This window comes from Moschus berezovskii, chromosome 21, assembly GCF_049115385.1.
Source record: "Moschus berezovskii isolate FMDL1 chromosome 21, NW_MosBer_1.0, whole genome shotgun sequence".
In the NCBI taxonomy this organism is placed as follows: domain Eukaryota; kingdom Metazoa; phylum Chordata; class Mammalia; order Artiodactyla; family Moschidae; genus Moschus; species Moschus berezovskii.
The window spans coordinates 2,454,176-2,473,279 of NC_142480.1; the positions used below are offsets into that span (position 1 = coordinate 2,454,176).

At 62.0% G+C, this 19,104-nt stretch overlaps 1 protein-coding gene across 3 annotated transcripts; it reads right to left on the minus strand.

The window, feature by feature from the left end:
• Nucleotides 1-4,002: 4,002 nt before the first annotated feature.
• TNFAIP2 (TNF alpha induced protein 2) lies at nt 4,003-17,481 on the minus strand. Of its 3 annotated transcripts, none has more exons than XM_088829833.1 (12): nt 17,382-17,481; nt 14,251-14,608; nt 13,329-13,965; nt 10,938-11,052; nt 10,690-10,812; nt 10,430-10,530; nt 9,687-9,785; nt 8,970-9,093; nt 7,998-8,120; nt 7,685-7,840; nt 7,377-7,498; nt 4,003-5,775 (listed from the first exon to the last, which is right to left on the minus strand). In XM_088829833.1, the coding sequence occupies exons 2-12, from the start codon at nt 14,591-14,593 to the stop codon at nt 5,634-5,636; spliced, it is 2,085 nt and encodes a 694-aa protein (XP_088685959.1). In that variant the 5' UTR covers nt 14,594-14,608; nt 17,382-17,481; the 3' UTR covers nt 4,003-5,633. The 3 variants fall into 3 exon arrangements, with proteins under 3 accessions (XP_088685959.1, XP_088685958.1, XP_055274573.2); XM_088829832.1 differs by having other exon boundaries at nt 17,279-17,391; XM_055418598.2 differs by lacking the exon at nt 17,382-17,481 and adding an exon at nt 17,230-17,338.
• Nucleotides 17,482-19,104: the final 1,623 nt, after the last annotated feature.

Genomic DNA, 19,104 nt, shown 5'->3' on the forward strand with positions numbered 1-19,104 from the left:
TGGGTGCTCGAGGGCGCCCCGCCCGTGTGCCTGTGCCCCGGCCCCGCCCCTCTCCCCCGCTCCGCCCCGCCCCTGTGCCTGCACCCGCACCCCCTGGGGTCCCATCCTCTGCCCCAGCCCCTCCCCTCTCACACACCCCCAGCCCTCCCGCCCTCTGAAACCCCAGATTACTGTTCTAACCTCTCATGGGGGAAACCCTCACATCTCAGCTCTGCTTACCGCTGTGTGATCACAGGACCCGAACCATGAAAGAAAGTCACTCAGTCGTGTCCGACTCTTTGCAATCCCATGGCCTGTAGTCACCAGGCTCTTCTGTCGAGGGAATTCTGCAGGCAAGAATACTGGAGTAGGCTGCCATTCCCTTCTCCAGGAGATCTTCCCCACCCAGGAACCAAACCCAGGTCTCCCGCAGGGACGCCGACCCACACCGAGTTCTCCTTCGAAGCCCACTCTGTGACTCAGGCCAGCCCCTGAGCACTGAGCTTGGTGGGAGAAAATCTCAGGCCGCTGATGAAACCACTTCCATGGTCTCAGCATCGCTGGACCACCTCACACTCAAGACTCACAAGTCTCCTCTCCTCCCGGAAACTCCAGCATCTCAATGAGACATTCACATGGCTCAATAATTGAAACAATTGAAGCTGGACACACAGTGAAATATCTCCTCCCCAATCTCTGCCTCCCTCCCCATCCCCTCCCCACCACCCACGTGCAAACACACTCACCAGCAAGCACGCTTGGTTCCTGGTATGTTCTTCCAGGCTGCCTTAATGCACACAGGTTGTTGTTCAGTCACTAAGTCGCATTTGACTGCAGCACGCCAGGCTTCCCTGTCCTTCACTGTCTCCCAGAGTGTGGTCAAACGCATGTCCATGGAGTCGGTGATGCCATCCAAATGTCTCATCCTCTGTCGTCCCCTTCTCCTGCCCTCAATCTTTTCCAGCATCAGGGTCTTTTCCAATGAGTTGGCTCTTTGCATCAGGTGGCCAAAGTGTTGGAGCTTCAGTTCAGTTCAGTTCAGCCGCTCAGTCATGTCCGACTCTCCGCGACCCCATGAATCACAGCACGCCAGGCCTCCCTGTCCGTCACCAACTCCCGGAGTTCACTCAAACTCATGTCCACAGAGTCGGTGATGCCATCCAGCCATCTCATTTTCTGTCGTCCCCTTCTCCTCCCGCCCCCAACCTTTCCCAGCATCAGAGTCTTTTCCAGTAAGTCAACTCATCGCATGAGGTGGCCAAAGTATTGCAGTTTCAGCTTTAGCATCAGTCCTTCCAATGAACACTCAGGATTGATCTCCTTTAGAATGGACTGGTTGGATCTCCTTGCAGTACAAGAGACTCTCAAGAGTCTTCTCCAACACCACAGTTCAAAAGCATCAATTCTTCGGCGATCAGCTTTCTACACAGTCCAACTCTTGTCTATTTTTTTCTACTTTTGTTTATACCATGGCTGCACACCATCGACTCTTCTACACTGTGTGTTTTTGGTTATTTTTCCCAACATTGTATGTTGAGACAATTTTCAAATCAGAACCAAGACAACGTCCTCATTCTCTTTCACGGCCAATCCATTGTCAGGACCATGGCAATAATTTCCCTTGTGTCTACTGATGGACACTCAGGGAGTTCCCAGTGTTTGGCTACTACAATGGAAGTGACTGTCCTGGTGCCTGTCGTTTCCCATGGATGTTAGAGAGTTGATAAGATTCATTCCTAGAAGCAGAATGGTTCCCAGGAATCTCTGGGGGTTTTACTGATCTTGCTGAGTGCTCCATGGGGGCAGTGAAATCACACTCCCAGAGTAGTTGTAGGGGTGGCTCCTGGTGACTGTCAGCCTCACCAGACACTGTTGTCCCACACACACTTGGGGTTTGGACAGTGTATTCATTTTAAATATTTTTAAATTTTGACCATGCCATGTGGCGCGCGGGATCCTAGTACCCCAACCAGGGACCAAACCCATGACCCCGCAGTGGAAGCTCTGAGTCTTAACCACTGGACCACCAGGGAAGTCCCATGAGATTTGGGCAGCCTAATGAGCCACCCTGCCTTCCTGCGCATCTTTCAAACCAGAAACCCCAGGCTTCCCCCCAGGACTCCCCTGGCTGCGAGGAGGCCCCGCTGACCCCATTGGGATGGGAATGAGGCTTCCCCTGCCTCCCTGCCCTGGGCCAGCCTCACCTCCCCATCTCAGCCCTCCGACCAGGCCTCTCCCTGGGCACCCTGGCACTCCTCGAGGGCTCGCTCCCTGGCCTCCCTGTGGCGCCCCCCCCCCACCCCACAGCAGCCAGAGAGTTCTTTCCGAGTCACAGATCGCAGCAAACTGCCTCTTCAAAGTTTCTAGTGCTCCCCCCTTTACAGTGAGTGGAGTGAGTGAACCCCAACGCCCAGCCCCAACCAAGGTCCCCTCGGCGCCAGCCTGCCACTTCGGGGGTCTTGCTTGACTCCCCACTCCCGGCCAACCCTGCCTTGAGCTCTTTCCCTAACACCTGAGCCCTTCCCAGGTCCTAGGCTGTCCCCCTTCCGGCACTGCCCTCCCCGTTCTGTGCACTCGCGTGCCCCACCCCCAGGGTCCCCGCCCACTAGTGAGTACCGCCCCGGCGGGACTGCCCCCCCGACCCCAAAACCGCTGCATCACCCCGGGCCATCTGCCCGCACTCGAACCTGGACTGTTTATTAACTTGCTCCCTGTTCCTTCCGGGCCTCCCAGGGATGTGAGCCCTTCAGGGAGAGCCCAGGCCAACCCTTCCCACTGCCCCCCTGCTGGGACGGGGTGGGGTTGGAGGGTCCTGTCCCGACTGTGGCCTCCCTCCCAGTTCACAGGAGCCTGGATGGGCACCAGGGCCGTGGGCCCTCACCCACGACCTGCCCTCTGTCCCCTCTGCCCAGCGACCCACTCCTCGCCTCTGGGGCGAATCCTTCCCTTAAAGGAATTTTCCTTCTGTGACCAGAAAGTTACTGATGCAGAGCCCTTGGTGGAGAGGCCCAAGCTGGTGACCTCACGGGACCTTAGCGTCTCTCCCCCTCCTACAGTGAGAGCATGGATGGCTCCCCCCACAGTGCCAGCATGGAGCCCACCCAGCCCGCTCCCCGACCCCAGGGCCCCGCCTCTGACTGCCTCTATTCTCCATGGACCCTGGCCCACCCTGCTGCAGGGAGGCTGAGGGGTGCATCTCAGCACCCTCTGCATTTTTGGGTCCAAATCCATTCTCTTTGGTCCATGAATAGCTGCCTGGATCAGAAACTTTCCATCTGGTCCTCAGCTTCCATGAGCTCCCCCTCCCTCCTGCCCCTTCCTCCTGTGCTCCGCAGGGGGAACTCATGAAGGGGGAAACTCACCAGCCAACCCCCTTCCCCGAGGCTCCAACCTGCCCAGGGCCCACACTCGGAGCTCAGCCTGGGGTGGCCTGTCCCTCCCCCTCCCCTGGGTGCTCCCCACAATCAGTGGGTCCATCCCACCCGCATCTCATCCCAAAGGGCCTTCCTCCCGGCTCCAGCTGCTGACGTCCAGGCCTTTCCAGCTGGACCCCAGACTCCGCCCACCCTCGGCTTAGTCATCCCGCTCCGGCGCCCCCACCAGCCTCCAGCTCTGTGTAATGAGTTCACCAAGGTTCCCCTTTGCCTCCCAGGGACTCTGCCCTTCTCCAAATCCTGGGCCAGGATGGGGGTGTGGAGGAGAGCTGGGGCCAGCTGTAATCACAGCTGGGCCCTTCAAGGTCAGTTCCAGGAATACGAGAGCCAGTTCCCACCAGGCCTGATGCACGGAGCTGAAATGTTGCCATCCCTCTCTCTGTAAAGGACTGTGGGGGAGTCAGACAGGTTCGTGATCGCCATCTCCAGGTGAGGAAACTGAAGGGTGAAGTGAGGGGCCTTGGCCCACAGCAGACCCTCCCAAAGGTCACGCTCACAGGTGAGAGGCGGGCAGGAAGCGCTGGGGGACAGAGTCTGCCAGACCCCAAGAGGCTGAGAAAGCCTCTCCCAAGAAAAATCACTCCACAGCCACTTTTGAAATCGGTTTTATATTAAGCTATAAAAACCAAGAGTTTGTTCTTAAAAAAACATACAAAAGCATACTATCAAAAAATAATAACGTCAAACGTGCAAACTTCTACAAATGTACAAAGGCCTTCGTGAACCATTTACACGGGCCAATTTCTGGCCACAGTACCTGGAAAGAGGGGGACAAGTCCAAGAAAGCCGGCTGCAAACCCGGTCACAGAGGGGCGTTCCTGCAGGCACAGGCGGGGCGGTCCGCCTGCCTCTCAACTGCCCCAGGCCAAGGAGGGTGACTGAACCTATGCTTTCCTGGGTGGGGTAAGGCACTCCACAGGGCAGGGGATGGATGAAGGCTGTGGTGGGCAAAGTAATGTCCACCCCATAAAGATGGTCACATCCTAATCCCTGGGCCTGTGACTGTGTTAGTTTCCCTGGAAGAGGAATTAGGTTGTCAGATGGAATTAATAATCCGCTGACGTTAACATCAGAAGAGGATCCTGGAGTGCCTGGGTAGGTTAAGGTCACTGTCTGGTGGGTTAAAGGTCACCACCAGGAGCCTTAAACCGGAAGAGGGAGGTGGGAGGGGAGCGCTGAGACGCAGAAAGTATTTGACTGGCCGCTGCTGGTTTTGGAAATGGAAGGGGGCCACAAGCCAAGAAGTATGGGAGGCTGGCCTCTAAAAACTGGGAAAAGCAAAGAACTTCCCCGCCAGAGCTTCCAGAGGAACCGCCTGGCTCAGCCCACCAGACCCACGTCAGACTGCTGACCCCCAGAACTGAAAGGCAAGTTCTTGTTTTAGGCTCCCAAGCTATGGAAGTTTGTTAGACTGGCAACAGGGAACTGACCCAGAGCCAAAGGGTCAGAGGTCAAGATGGCCCTGCCCTGACCTCAGCCTGACTTCCGGGGAGGACCTACAGAGGCATCCCCGGGTCTGCCCCTTGTCGGGGGAGGCAGAGCCCGAGAAAACCCAGCAGGTCCTGGACCTCCCAGGCCCATCCTCAGGGGACACCCGAGGGGAAGCAGAGAGGGGGTCAGGGGCTCGGACACTGGCTTTGCCCCCACTTGCCCTCTCATCCCACAGGCCCTTTTCCAGTCCCCCCACCCCATCCCAGATGAGAGCTCATCTGTCCCTTTTTTCTCCTCCAGTTCTTCCTTCTGTTCCACTCACAGGCTGAGGCCGGCTTGACGTAGCCCTGGACCAGAGGAGACAGGAGGGGCGAGGCCCAGGCCCTGGTCAGGAGCTGGGGAGGCCGGAGACCCAGCCTGAGCAAGGCGGTCCTCAGGCAGGTGTGGCAGGACCCCGGTTATCCCAGGCGGTTATCCCAGAGCTGGGTCCCGAGCCACACACCCTCCTGACTCCTCCTTCAGGGCATGCAAGCTCCACTGTCATCCACAGAGCTTCCCCCGATGGCTCCTGACCCCACAGGAGGGGTCAACACACCATGGCTTGTCCAGTTCCAGCGGCCCAGGGGCCCACACCTTGGCCAGGCCTGGGCAGAAGCAACAGCAGAAGGCAGGACCCCTGGAGGGGCTGTGTGGGGCTGTGACGCTGGTGCTGGTCTGACAGCCCCCAAACGGAGTGGTGGTGTCCCATGCTTGCCAGGCGCTCCTAAGGAGGTCAGGCTGCAGGAAAAGCTAACCAACCTTTATAAGCGAAAATAGGGCCTTGGAGGGCTCGTGCACCCCCGTGTTGATGTCCAGAATGCTCCGGATGCTCTTGGCGTCACTGCTGGACAGGTTCCCCTTGATGGCCAGGATGGCACTCAGATGGCCCTTGCTGGCAAAGAGAGGGTCCCGTCAGTCCAGCCTGCTCACCAACACCCCTGCTCAAACCCCTTCCCAGCTCCCCAGACTCCTGGCTGGAGCCACAGGGCCCGGCAGCCAACCCCCTTACCTACGAGGGTGCCCCGCTCTGCCTAACCCACTGTGCTCAGGCAGCACTGGCCGCAGGGGCTCCAGAGGGTGCCAAAGCTCCTGCCCGGTCTGGGCTTTGCACTGGCTGTTCCTCCCAGAATGCTCGTCCCTAGGCCCTTGTAACCAGCTCCTTCTCACCCCTTAGCACTTAGCTAACATGTCACCTCCCCATCAAGAAGCCGCCGGCCAGTGCAGGAGACCCCTGATCTGGGAAGATCCCAAATACCACCAAGCAACTAAGCCCATGGACCACAGCTATTGAGCCTATGCTCAAGAGCCCTCAAGCCCTAAAGCCCGCGCTCTGCAGTAAGAGAAGTTACTACCATGAGAAGCCCGTGCACTGCATTCAAGAGCAGTCCCCACTCGCTGCAACTAGAGAAAAGCTCACGCAGCAACCAAGACCCAGCCTCGCCCAAAGTAAACAATAAAATTTTTTAAAAAGTCACCTCCCCAGAGAGGATTTTCCAGCTCTAAAGTCAGCACCTCCCACCATTCACAACCTCAGTTAAACATTTCTTAAAACTTGCAAATAGTAGTCCTCCGCCGGATGACCTCATCGTTGCTAACCCTCATCTGACTATCTGTCTGTCAGAAGGCCTGGTCTGTCTTGTAACTCCTTGCATCCTGGTGCCTAAACAGAGCCTGGTACCGATCAGGAAACCACTTGACAACTGTTTGCGGGATGGGTGGATACAAGGATACATGAATGGATAGATGGGTAGGTGGGCAGGTGGATAACTAGATGGGTAGATGGATGGATAGATCTAAGGACGGACAGATGGGTAGATGAGGGCATGATCAGATGGATGGATAGCTAGATGGGCGTCCAGATGGGTAAGCAGGTGCCTGTATCAGTTGGTAGATGGACGGGTGAGTGTGTAAGTGGATGGGTGGCTGAATAGGTGAAGTAGACCAGCCAGCGGCTGCACCAGGCTACACTGGGACAGGCTGACCACACCAGAGGCCTCAACCCACAGGGACCACTGCCCTGGCTCACCGGATCCTCAGGCAATCAGGGACTGAGCCTCCATTCTAGAACAGAGGCCCCAGGGCACAGGTCAAGCCTCTGAGGACCCCCAGGCTGACTGGTGGACCCTAGCTTCACTACGGACATGCCATGGCCTCCAGCAGGTCCCTGGTCCCTCTGGTCTTGGATCCCCCTCTGAAGGAAAGGCTCAGAGCATGCGGTGTGGAGCCGGATGTCTGGCTTTGTCGTCTCGGCTCTACAACTGACCAGACACGTCACCCTGGACACATCCCTCATACTCCCCGGGTCTCACCTGGACGACGGGGATGAAGAGTGTCAGTCCCACCACGTGGCGGCAAGGACTGAGTGAACAGCCGTTGTAAAGATCTGGGCACCCTGCAGGGACTCACTCTGGCCGCCCCCCCAGGCTCCGACTGCAGCGGGGAACCACGGGGCCACGCTGCCTTCCCCGGGTGCTCGGAGGCCCTGGTTCTCACCTGAAGTCAGGGTACAAGGTGGCGTAGGTGGCCACCTCGATCTTGATGGCACTGGGGTCTTGCAGGCGAATGATCTCTGCGAGCGTGGGGAGGGCGTGGTGCAGCCAGGTGGCCGGGGAGCCCTGCAGGCACGGGTTTTGTTGAGAGAGGCTGGTCCTGCCCGGAAGTGCACCCAGGGGCCCAGAGAGGCTCAGGTCGGACCTGATCAGGTTTGGAGAGGCCCAGAGGGGCTGTCCTAGCCCGTGAAGAGCTTGGAGCAGGAGGGCAGCCCACCACCATGGGAGGTTGGGGCAGAGGTGGGGGCTTACGTTCTGGGTGCAGAACTGCTGGATGAGCTGGGCGTTTGCCTGGACATGCCCGGCCAGCTGCTGCTGCTGCTCCGCCGTCTTGAGGACCAGGCGCCGCTTGCAGAGGCGGGTGATGTACTCCTTCACCAGGTGCAGGTGGACAACCTCCAGGAGCTCCTGGGTGGGCGAGCGGGCAGGGCCATGGGAACCCACCACCTCCCTGAAGGCCAGGGTCCAGGGAGGGGCAGATGCCAGAGCCAAAAAGCACATCCGGGTGTGCGCGCCCACACGTCTGCCTGCGTGTCCCCCCACTGGCAGCCCAGCATCCCCTCACCTCCCGGAAGCAGTCCAGCAGCTCTGAGAACTCGGGCATCCTCTCTGCCACAGCGGAGACGATTTCCTCCAGGGTCTGCTGGGGGGCGGCCCAGCGGGTCTGTGTGAACTTCTTGAACAGCGGCTGCAAGAGAGGGTCAGGCTATGTGGCCACACCCGGCAGAGGAAGGGCCAGCCCAGTAGACACGCACGCACAGACACACATGGGGCCGCGACAGGGGTAGGGTTATATTAAGGATTCCCCTGGCGCTCCAGCAGGAAGCGGAGGCCGGGTCTGCATCTGTGTCCCCTTCTCCAAGGCCGACCAGCTGGGACTGCCATCTGCCTGCCCTGAGGCTTTCTCTACCGCCTCCCTCCTTAAATAAATTCCTGCATAAACAAAGTCCTGTGCTTGACTGGGCCTATGACGACCCTGCCTGCCGAGTCATCCAGGGTCACCGCCTGGTCACCCGCAGCCACAGGGCACTAGGGACAAGGGGGACTCCCCCCGGGGGCAGGCAGGGAGTGCCCCCTCTTCCTCCCCTAGGACCCCCGCCTCCTCCTGTGGTACAGGCACTAAGGGTTTCGGGGGTTCCCTGGACCCCGCAGATGTGGCAGGAGCTGCCAAGGGTCTGAGCGTCCCAGCTGGGAGGCAGGGTGCAGGCAGGAGGGCTTGGGGGCATCAAGGGAAAGGTACAGGCAAACTTGAGGACTAGGTGGAGTCCAAACCAGGGAGGGGTGCTGAGGCACCTCAGGCACCCCGGGGTCCTAAGCGGCCCATGAGGCCAAGCCCCAGGCTGAGCAGGGGTGATGTCAAGGGCGGGCCATGGCCCCATCACGGGGCCACCAGCCTCCCTGCAGCTGCCCCGTGCCACGCCTTCCTCATGCTGAGTCTTCCTTTCTGCCACCCCCCCACACCCCACCATCCTAGGCCCTCCCCCAGCCCCTCCAGCACTAGACTCAGCATGTGCCATGGGGCAGGAGGCTGGACTACCTTTAGGTCCCCAAACAGGCTCTGGAGCAGGGTATCAAAGCCGCGGCTCTTGAGCTCATTCAGGGGGCTCAGCAGGGAGCTCCGGAGGTCTGGTGGCGCCTGCCACTTCTGCTCCACGGACGTCCTGAAAGCACAGGAGGCAGGGAGGTCACGCCAGCCCCACCCAGCCTGCAGCCTTAAACCTAGAGAGCCAGTGAGCCCCAGGCGAATCTCCCTAAACCATCGCTCTAGAACCCTCCCTGGCTCCCCAGCCCTCGGCGGGGTCAAGACCAAGGCACTCCATCCAGGCTCCCTAGGCAGGACCCAGCCTACCCACCTAACACACGCCTAACCACATCCTGTTCTAACTGAGGACAAGTGCTCTGCCTCTCCACAGCTCAGGGTGCTCATGGGTTCAATGGACACAGTCCACTGTATCTACTTAACAAAGTTGCTAACAGGATAAACGAAATCCTTTGCGTGAGCTCCTGACCCACCAGCACGGGATCAATGTTTGCTGTTCCCAAGCCCTGGGCATTTCCTTTCCACCCTGCTCATTTGAATTCTCTGCTTAGGCTGCTCCTCCTCTCTCCTCCCTCCCCATCCCAGGCACCTCCCCCACCCCTCTGCACCCCCCCACACACCCCCATCCCTCCCCACCCCCACCGGCTTCCCAGCTCCCCCAATCAACATGGGCAGGCAGCCGCAGTGACTCCCCCCACTGCCCAGCGCCCTTACCGGAAAGAGAGGCAGTTGTTGATGTTAGCGATGACATTGGCCCTGTAATTTCGCAGCTGTCTGCATCTCTCCAGAAATTCATCAAAAGCGCGCTGGTAGCTGGTGAAAGGGAAAGAGCACACGTAGGAGCAGTCAAACGCTGGGACAGGAGCAGCCTCCGGCGGCCTGCCCAACCAGCCTCCCGGCTTCACACGTGGGCCCCCACAGCACAGGGCGGGACGCAGTAGGCATCCGGTAACTGACTTCACACGCTCAGCCTAGCGGGGCCAGGGCCCCTGCAGAGCTCCAGGAGAGGGCGCCAGCCTGGCTCTGCAGCACCCACACCTTCCCCCTAGAGCTGCAGGGCCCCTCTAGAGCTGCAGACAGAGCAGGGGAGGGGGGCAGCCAAAAGAACTCTGGGGGCGCAGACCGGAGTATCACTTCAAGGGGGGGGCCAGGGCCTCCCTCAGTCCCTCGGGGGAGCATCTTTGCAGTTGGAGGCTGCTCTTCCGGGGGCTTTGCTGAGCAGTGGGGGGAGGGGCGGGGGGTGGTCAGATGACCTGAGGCTCAGCGCCCAGGTGGGTGGTGCAGGGGGACAAGAACTCCTGCTCATAATAACAGACACCCTAGGGGCCGGGAGGGGGTGCTGGTCTAGCTACGATCTCCACCTGGGGCCCAAGGGAGGGGCTGGGGCTCTGAGAGAGGGGGCGGCAGGGACCCCTCAGCCCCCAGCCCCGCTCCGGGTGTGCATGCCCATCACCCACCTCCTAAGGAACGTGGCCAGCTCTACCAACAGCAAGGGCTTTATCTGCGTGCCCAGGTCCAGGGTGATGCTCTCGGCTTTGGCCTGGGCCTGGGAGATGATCTGCAGGGGTGGGGGGTGAAACTGAGCAGAAGCCCACCTGGTCCAGAGCTGGGGCAGGGGTGGGCGTGGGTAAGACATGGGGCAAGGGGGTCTGTGCTCAGCGGCGGGCGCGCCTGCCCACAGGGAGGAGGCCGGTGCAAGCGGGGCAGCGGGCGGCACCTGGATGATGTCGATGGCCAGCTCACTGTGGCCGCGGCTGTCCAGCCTCTGCGGGGCCACATCCTGGGCCCAGTGCTGCGACTCCAGCTCCAGAGCTCGGGCTGTCAGCTCCCTCACGCTGGCCTGGGGGGCAGGAGGGGCCCGCTCAGGGAAGCACGAAGCCCACGTGGGCATCCTATCTGCCCCGTCCCACCGCTGCTTCCTTCCCGGCCCCCCTCAGCCCTGGCCGGCACTGGCCCTGGACTCACCACCTCATTGGAGAGGAACGAGGCCTCCAGCAGCCGGATCTGGGTCGGGGGCAAGAGGGTTCCCAGTCTGACTCCCTGCAGCTCGGGCGCCAGCCTGGGGCTGTTGAGGATGTCGCTGTGGGCAGAGGGGCTGGTGTGAGGAAACCAGTGCCGTCCCCCCGCCCCGGCCAGAGCCCTGCACACAGCTCAGTCGCCTTCCCTCCAGTGCTCACAACCCCTGCCTCTCCATGTCAGTTCGATCCAGGCCCAAACCCCGGAACCACCCTGCCTCCATTCACTCTCTCACCCGTGTCCACTCTTACTCCAGGTTATGCTCCCAAAACTCATCAGCCTCGAGCCACCCCGCCAGAGGCACCCCACAGCCCAGCCCCCATCTCCCACCTGGCACACGGAAGGACCCTCCTCCCGGGCTCCCTGCCTTGCCTCCAACAGTCCCTTCTGCCCCCTGCGGCGGGCAGAACCACATTTCCGGTCTGATCTCCCTGCTTCAAGGGTTCCCCCTCCCCTTCTCACCTTCTGTCTCCTTCCCAGCATCCCCCACTGCTCTCCCACCCTGCATCCCACCAGCCCTGCCCGGCCTCCCCCACCAGACTGGCTCTGCTGCCCCTAGAGGAGGGCCAGTCCCAGCAGGAAGGGCTGTCTGCCCCTCCCCGACCTCACCCTGGACGGAGGCATATCCACCCATCCTTGTGGCACTTCCATTGGGTCCCAGAGCCCCCTGGGGACTGCCCAGCCCTGGCACTTCCTCAGGGCCTTTGTCTGCCCGGAGGCTCAAGAATAGCCCTTTCTGCCACCCGTCCCGCCACTCCCCACCCCGGCCCACACCCAGCCTGGATGCGTTGCGTCCCTCTTTCTCCCCAGACTTCTGGCCACACGGGCCTCCACAGAGCCACCCTGGTCTCCCCTTCTCAGGGCTTAGCGTCCCGCTGCACTGACCCACGCATTGGAGAAGGAAGTGGCAACCCAGCCCAGTGTTCTTGCCTGGAGAATCCCAGGGACGGGAGCGTGGTGGGCTGCCGTCTATGGGGTCGCACAGAGTCGGACACGACTGAAGCGACTTAGCAGCAGCAGCAGCAGCACTGACCCCAGGGGGCCCCAGGTTAAAGCCCCTGAGGTCAGCGGGACAGGAAGGTGGAGGGGCAGAGGGGACAGGCCCGGCACTTCCTGGTGAGTCCTGGTAAGTCAGGACCAACAAGAAGGAACCGGCTCGGCTGGCAGGACTCTCTGGCACCCCCTGCCCTGGGCCAGCTTCCCTGCCCTCCTTGACTCCTCACCCACCACCCTCACCTGGTCCTTCCCTGGGCCCCTGCTGGAGGCTGACCCACCAGCACCAACCAAGACCACTGACATCCCTGAGAGCCTCAGACATCGCTCACACGGTCTACACCTCCACCTTCCTGCAGGCTTTATGCTACAGGCCGGGGCCAGCCCCTACCAGAACCCCTGAGCCAATCCACACTCTCCCCACCCAGACTTGACTGAGAGTCTCCAGCTATATGATCCCCTAGGTTCCTCATGGAGGCGGGGACACAGTTCGGGAAGCAGGAGCCTGCTGTGTTCTTGCCTCTGTCTCCGGATTTTCTTATCCAGCTTCGGTGGGCAGAGAAAGCCAAGATACCGGCAGCAACATGCTCAGGGATGAATGGGGTTTGGGTGTATCAGGGGATGCCCAGATCTGAATCCAGTTGGTACCAGGGATTCTCCACGGCAGCACCAGGTGCCTCCCAAACTGACAGCTCCAGGCCTCGATGGCCAGAACTCAGCTCTGCCACTGGGGCAGACCCTGCACAACAGGGATTTCCCCAACAGGCCCAGTGCCCCCCATCCTGCCTGGGAGTGCTCCCTTGGCCTGCTGGGTATTGACCCACACTGCTCCCAGAAGGCCTCCCAGCCCAGCCTTGGGCCCTGCAAGGCAGCTCCCTTTGCTGGGAACACCACCCCGCCCCCCGACGCCTGACTCCCTTATTTCTGTTAGACTATCAGCGGCCCCAGAGCAGGGACGCTCCCTCCTGCGGCAGGTGGAATCCTGCACCTCCTCCTCCGAGCTGGCTTCCTGGGCTGACCCAGGCCAGGTCAGGGCCCCTGCTCCTGGCCACAGCCCTTCCCGACTCTGGATCACAGGCAGCTTCATCCCCTAACCCAGACTGGAAACTCAGGAATGAAAGATAGGTCCTTGCCCCCATTCTCTGTTCCTCAGTTTCCCCAACTGTGGGATTCAGCTGAGGCTGGGGAGACTAAGGATTCCCGGGGCAAAGCAGGCCCAGCAGAGGCCCTGCCCCTTTGATTCGAGGCCCGCCTGGGCAGTTCTCCCAGTGGACTCCCTGCAGTTGGTGACACCCAGGCCCTGCCCGCCCGGGGACCCCCCGCCCAGCAACCTGCACCCGAGCTCACTTGGGGTAGAGGTTCTGCACCCAGAACAGCAGCATGTAGGTGTCCCGCGGGCACAGCTCGAACTGCGTCAGGGCCGCCAGCTGGGCCGCGAAGTGCTCGTGGTAGCTCTGGGCGTAGGCGGCCACCACGTGGAAGTCGGCGGGGAAGAGCGGCTTGAGGCGCTCCACCACGGCCTCCAGGTCCTCCTTCATGGTGCGGCCCATGTGCAGGAAGGCGCGCTCGGCCTCCGTGCGGCCCTCGGCGTCCGCGGGCGGCCGCCGGCTCAGGCGCTCCGCCGCCGCCTGCGCCACGCCGTCCCGCCACAGCTGCAGCCAGCTCCGGGGCCGCGTGGCCGCCAGCCCCGGGCAGCCCGGGGGCCCCGCCGCCGCCGCCGCGCGGTCCTGGCGCTCCTGCTCGGCCAGCACGGCCAGCGCCTGGCGCAGCCGCTCGGGCGCCGCTTCCAGCGGCCTGCGCAGCGGCCCGAGCACCTGGTCGCGCAGCAGCGCGTACAGCGCCTCCACCTTGCTCTGGCGCCGCACCAGCTCCTCCTGGCTCGCGCGGCCCGCCGCCGCGGCCTCCTGCAGCTCCAGCTCCAGCGCCAGCAGCGGCCCCGCTGCCTCCAGCCGCCCGCGCTCCAGGTCGGCCTTGAGCTCCTCCACTGCGGCCAGAACGCGGCGTTAGCGGCCTGGGGTTCTGAGACCTGCCCCCTGCCCTGGTCACCTTCCAGGGGCCGAGAACGCCCAAAACATGCGGGGTATCCCAGCCCGAGCAGGGGACACCGGGCTCAGATCCTGAGATCGGGGGCAGCAGGTGAAAGCAGGGAGGGGAGGCCCTTCGACGCCCAAGAGCCCTGCCAGCTCTGTCCTGGCTGAGCGGGGCATCCACTCCAATGAGCCCCGTCCTGCCCAGACCCTGCCCGCCTGGGGAGGCGGCTCCCGCCTACCTGTGGGCAGCTGGGCAGGCGGCCGCAGAATGGACTCAGACTCGCCCTCAGTCTCTGCTAAGCTGGGCTGACCCTTCTTCTTCCTCCCTTTGGTGAAGACGCTGAACATGGTGGCCAAGCCTTTTGACTTTTTCTTCTTCTTGCCGGCCTCTTCGTCCCTGTCCGGGGCCACCTCGGCCTCCAGGGGTGGCACCAGGTCCTCGGAGGAGGCCTCTGACATGGAGGCTTCCGACTCTGCCTCTGAGGTAGAGGGCAACTTCTGGGGGCTTCTGGGGAAGTCAGGGGCCCCGGACACAGGCTGCTGGCCTGGGAGTCCTTGGAAGAAGGTCAGCATCTTCAGCATCACCCCGACTCAGGCCTGCAGGTTGACAAGCGAAGGGAATTAGAGGGTCAGTGGTCGCGGGGGACTGGCCCCTGGCTCCCCAGCCCAAGCACACAGCCAAGTTGATCTGTTTTCACCCGTATGACCACCAGGGCTCTGCTGTCTACTGGCCCAGATAGGCACCAACAACTCAACTTTCCCCCTGGACGCCAGTTCCTCAGCACCAGCAGGCCCTCCCAGACTCTCCAGACAGAAGGGGACTTCATTTTGGCAAATCCTTCCTTGTCAGCCCATCCTCTGGGCAGGGAAGGGGACCACAGGCTCGCCGGGGACCCTGGGGGAGGGGGCAGAGCTCAGGCTGCTGGCCCATTGCACAGATCCGAGGTCCAGGGTCACAGGGCGCTAGAGGCTGGGCTGAGGCAGGAACCCGGCCCAGCCCCGTCCTCCGTTCTGCTTGGTTCCTCTCTTGACTTGTGTGGCTTGGGGTCCCAGAGGAATGCGGTGAGCAGAAACAGAGCTGTTCCTGTTGGGACCACGAGGCAGGCAGGGCCAGACCTCTGTTATGACCTTGGTGGGCTCAGGTCTCAGAACCCACAGTACTTCCTCAAGCCTTTTCCCAGGTCGGAGGGACAAGCAGCCCAAGGAGGTGCAGGCCTGTCTGAGGTCACACAGCAGCTCAGACGGGAAACACGAGCTTCTCAGCTCCACCGCACCCTGCCTGCTCCCCAAGTGGGGTGAGGTCACCACCACAGAAGCTTCCATTTCCTGGGTCCTTCCTGAGTGCCCATCCCATCACTTCCACACTGCCTTCCAGGAGGGGTGTTATTTTCCTCATCTCACATAACTAGCTCAGAGAGGCTTAAAATGCCCCCATGGTCAACAGCTTGGAACTCAGCTCACCAGGCACTGAGCACCCCCACCATCCAGAGAGGCAGCACCCTCCCCAGCGCTTTGACCATGGGGGAAGACAGGCCAGGACCGGTGGAGGGGAACGCGGCTGACCCAAAAGGAGGCAACGGGTCAGGGCTGGGAAAGGGGAGCAGAGGGGAACGGGCCTCCTTGGAAACTGGGGTGACCCATAACCACAGTGCCTGCCCCACCACCCGCGAGTAAATACACCAAGTCGTGACTCATACAACACAACTTCAGCTCGCCCCTGCAGCAGCCCTGCAAGGCAGACAGGGTGATCTACCCCTGCAGAAAGGGAAACTGAGGCGGCAGGAGGTGGGGGGGATGGGATTAGGCCCGTCAGACTTTCCACATCCCCTGCTGCCTTCCCACCAGCCCAGCCACCTTCGCCCATCCTCCCAGGAACTCCTCCCAAAGCCCCGAGCTTGACCAGAGCCACTCAGTGGCCAGGAAGCCTCACTTTCTCCCCTCCCACAGCCTCACCAGATGCCGGGGGCAGAGTCCTACACTGCTGGGTCTCAGCTGCCTCCCGGTGCCATTTGGACTGCGAGTCCCCTCCAGAACCAAGCTGAGGGTCCTCCGGGGAGCCCCAAAGCCAGGGTCCCCAGCTGCAAGGCCACTGGGCACTTCTGCCCTGCCCATCCCTTCCCCCATCATCCCTCCCAATCCATCTGGCTTTCATGCCAGGCACCCACAGGAGCTGGTCTGGCTGGTTGACAAGGGCCGCTCAGCCTCACCCTGGGCCCAGGCCCCACCTCTGTCCCCCTGCCCCCGCTGCTGGGGGAGGGGGAGGGCCCTCCTGAGTGGCTGTGGACCCACCGGCCTTACTTCTGCCCTCACTGCCCCCTCCTTGTCCGTCCCCACGCATGCTAGGCTCCCGCCAGCCTCCAGACGTGGTTCCTGCAGGTCCCCGCACGGCATCACCGGCTCCTCCTCACCTCTGGGGCACAAAATCTCCTCCCCCTCCAAGGTCCGCAGCAGCCCCCTTGACCCCCACCCAGGCCTTCACTCTGAGGCAGCTGGTGCAGCAGAAAGAGAAACCATTGTGGTCTTGGTTGTACCATCTGCTAGGGTGTAGACCAGACACCACCCTGCCTTCATAGACCTCAGTCTTCCCATCTGTGCAATGGGGAGAACCCCCCTCACAGTGCTGCTGAAAGAAGGATGTGAGGGAAGCACACAGCCACATGCTGGCACCTGGTCAGGCCTCAGTAAGGGTCCCGGTCTTGTGTCCCAGTGTCTGTCAGGCTAACCCTGGTGGCTGGACACAGCATAAGAGAGCAGGAGAGGCATTCCTTTAAGCTGAGGCCGGTGGCTGGGCACACTCGGGCAGGAAGGGGCATGCTCCAAGTCAGACCATGTGGCCACAGCCTGGAGCACCTCCCTGGTCCTCCCAGCTCCCCCAGTTTCTCTGCGGGCACACACACTCTCACTCTCCTCCCCCAGGTCAGGGCTGAGGTCCACGCCAGCCTCCCTGGTCCCTGCGCATGAGGACATTCAAGCTCAGGCAGGTGAAGTGACTCTGCCTCGGTCACACAGCCTGCCGCCCCCCATCCCCCCTCGGGGCCCCGCCCCAGCCCCTCCTACTGCAAAGGAAGGGACACTAGGGCCCCTTCGCACAGCCCCCTCCTCCCGGCTTTCCCAGGACAGAGCCCTCCACTGGGAGCATCTAACCCGATCCTCTGCACCCTGACGCAGCAGCTCAGCCGTAGGGCTTCAGTTTCCCTAGAAGGGGGGCTGCGGAACACCTGGGGTTCTCCGCGCGGGGTTCCCTCCATCGCGCCAGCCGCTCCCTACCGGGATCGGGCCGGAGACGCGGGTCTCGTCGGGGCGGGTGGGCAGCCGCGGGGCGAGTTTGGGGACGGACGCACCGGACGCACCGCGAGCGCAGGTCACTTACTGTGTCCGGGCCAAGCCTGTCGCCGCAGAGCCGGGCGCCGCCTGAAATAGACGCAGGCTCCGCCCCCGTCGGGCCGGCCCGCCCCGCCCGCTGCCCCCGCGGAAAACCCGCGGGCGGAGGCCAAACCCTGAGAGAGTGTGAGGGGGGGCGGGGCGGGGGTGCTGCCCGGGTCCCCGCGTCCGGTGCGGCGCGCGCACCCCCTGAGCGAGGCGAAGCCTGCCAAGCTGGGGTGTCCGGGAAGGGCTCACTCCCTCCCACCAGCCTGGGCGGGGTGTCGGGGCTGGGGGGGTCGCCAGGCCTGAGTGGGGCCCCAGACCCGCCCCCCCGCACCCGGACAGGATGGGTTCGGTGCTGACCCATTGTCCGACGACAGCTTCTGATTGGCTGGCTGGAAGGGGCCCTGCACGCAGGACCACTTTCGCGTATCACAGAGCCAGTACCTCGGGCAGCTCAGAGCACCTCCTAGCAACCCAGCTTTACCCCCAACTGCGGGGAGTCCCCTTCCTCCCGCGGGGTGCTGGGGACTGTCCCACCTAACTCTGAGGCTGACCGCTTGGGGGATCACCCCTTCCGGAGAGAGTGCTTTCCCCCCTTGGGGGGTCACTGTGGCTACACACATCCCTGGGGAGATGTCCCCCATGGAGGAGGCTCCCTAAGGGACCGGGTGCTGGTCAGCCTTTGACAGAGCACCCACGCTGGTGCCTGGCATACACCCTCATCGCCCAGCCTTCCTTAAAAAGGGGAAATGGCTCACAAAAGTGAGTGACTTGCGCGAGGTCACACAGGCAGTAAATGGGGGTCCGAACCCACACCCAGGCCTGCAGGACTCCCACTGAAGCGCTTTCCCTTTCTGGGACCCAAGCTGGGTCAGGCCAGGCTCCTAAAGGCACCAGGTGGGGATCCCAACAGCTCAGGCTTGAGTCTCACTCAGCCGGGCTTTCTCCTCACTCGGCATGGCCTTGAGCAGGTCACATTGTTCTCTGGGCCTCAGTTTCCCATCTGAAGCCTGTTTCTCTGGGTCAGTCAAGGGGCTGGAGGGGAGCTGGGGAAGAGGACCTCTTCCCCGTTTCACATCCTAGAAATTCCTGCCCTCTGGAAAGGACCGTGCAGCTCAGGAATTTCCCGTCTGGGCACCGGCTTCCTTTTTGCTCCTTAATAGAGCTTCTGCTCCTCCCTCCTTTTTGTGTGCCCCCTCCCCCTCCCCTCTGGTTCCTTGCTCCCCCTGGAAACTGGGCACAGAGCTCTGCAGCCTGGGAGGCATGGCCAAGTGGGCAAGGCAGGGGGGGTGGGGGTGTCCCTTGGAACTGGGAACTTCCTCTTCCTCCTTGGGAAAGGTGGCTGGGGGCCAGTTTGGGGCTTGAACATCGATCCTGTCTCTGGGCCAGGTAGGAGGGGATTGCGGGGGTTGTTGTGGGAAGAGGGGGCTTTAGGAGGCTGCGGTAAGACAGACTCCACCCCCTTCTCTCCTCATGGCCTCAGAGGTGACATTTTTCAGATCTGAACCAACGGTCACAGTGCCTCCTGACTAGGGGGTCATTCCAGCTGCTTCTAGTGCATAGAGGGGAGACTAAAGGACCGCCCCCCCCCGCCACAGCAAGTTTATCCAGCCAGAGAGGGTGATGAGGACATGGTCCAAGGGGTCCTGGCCCACTGCCTCCGTGGCTGTCTGCCGTGGCCTCATTGTGCAATCTGCAGTCCTCCCTGCCAGCCTCCTCTTCTAACC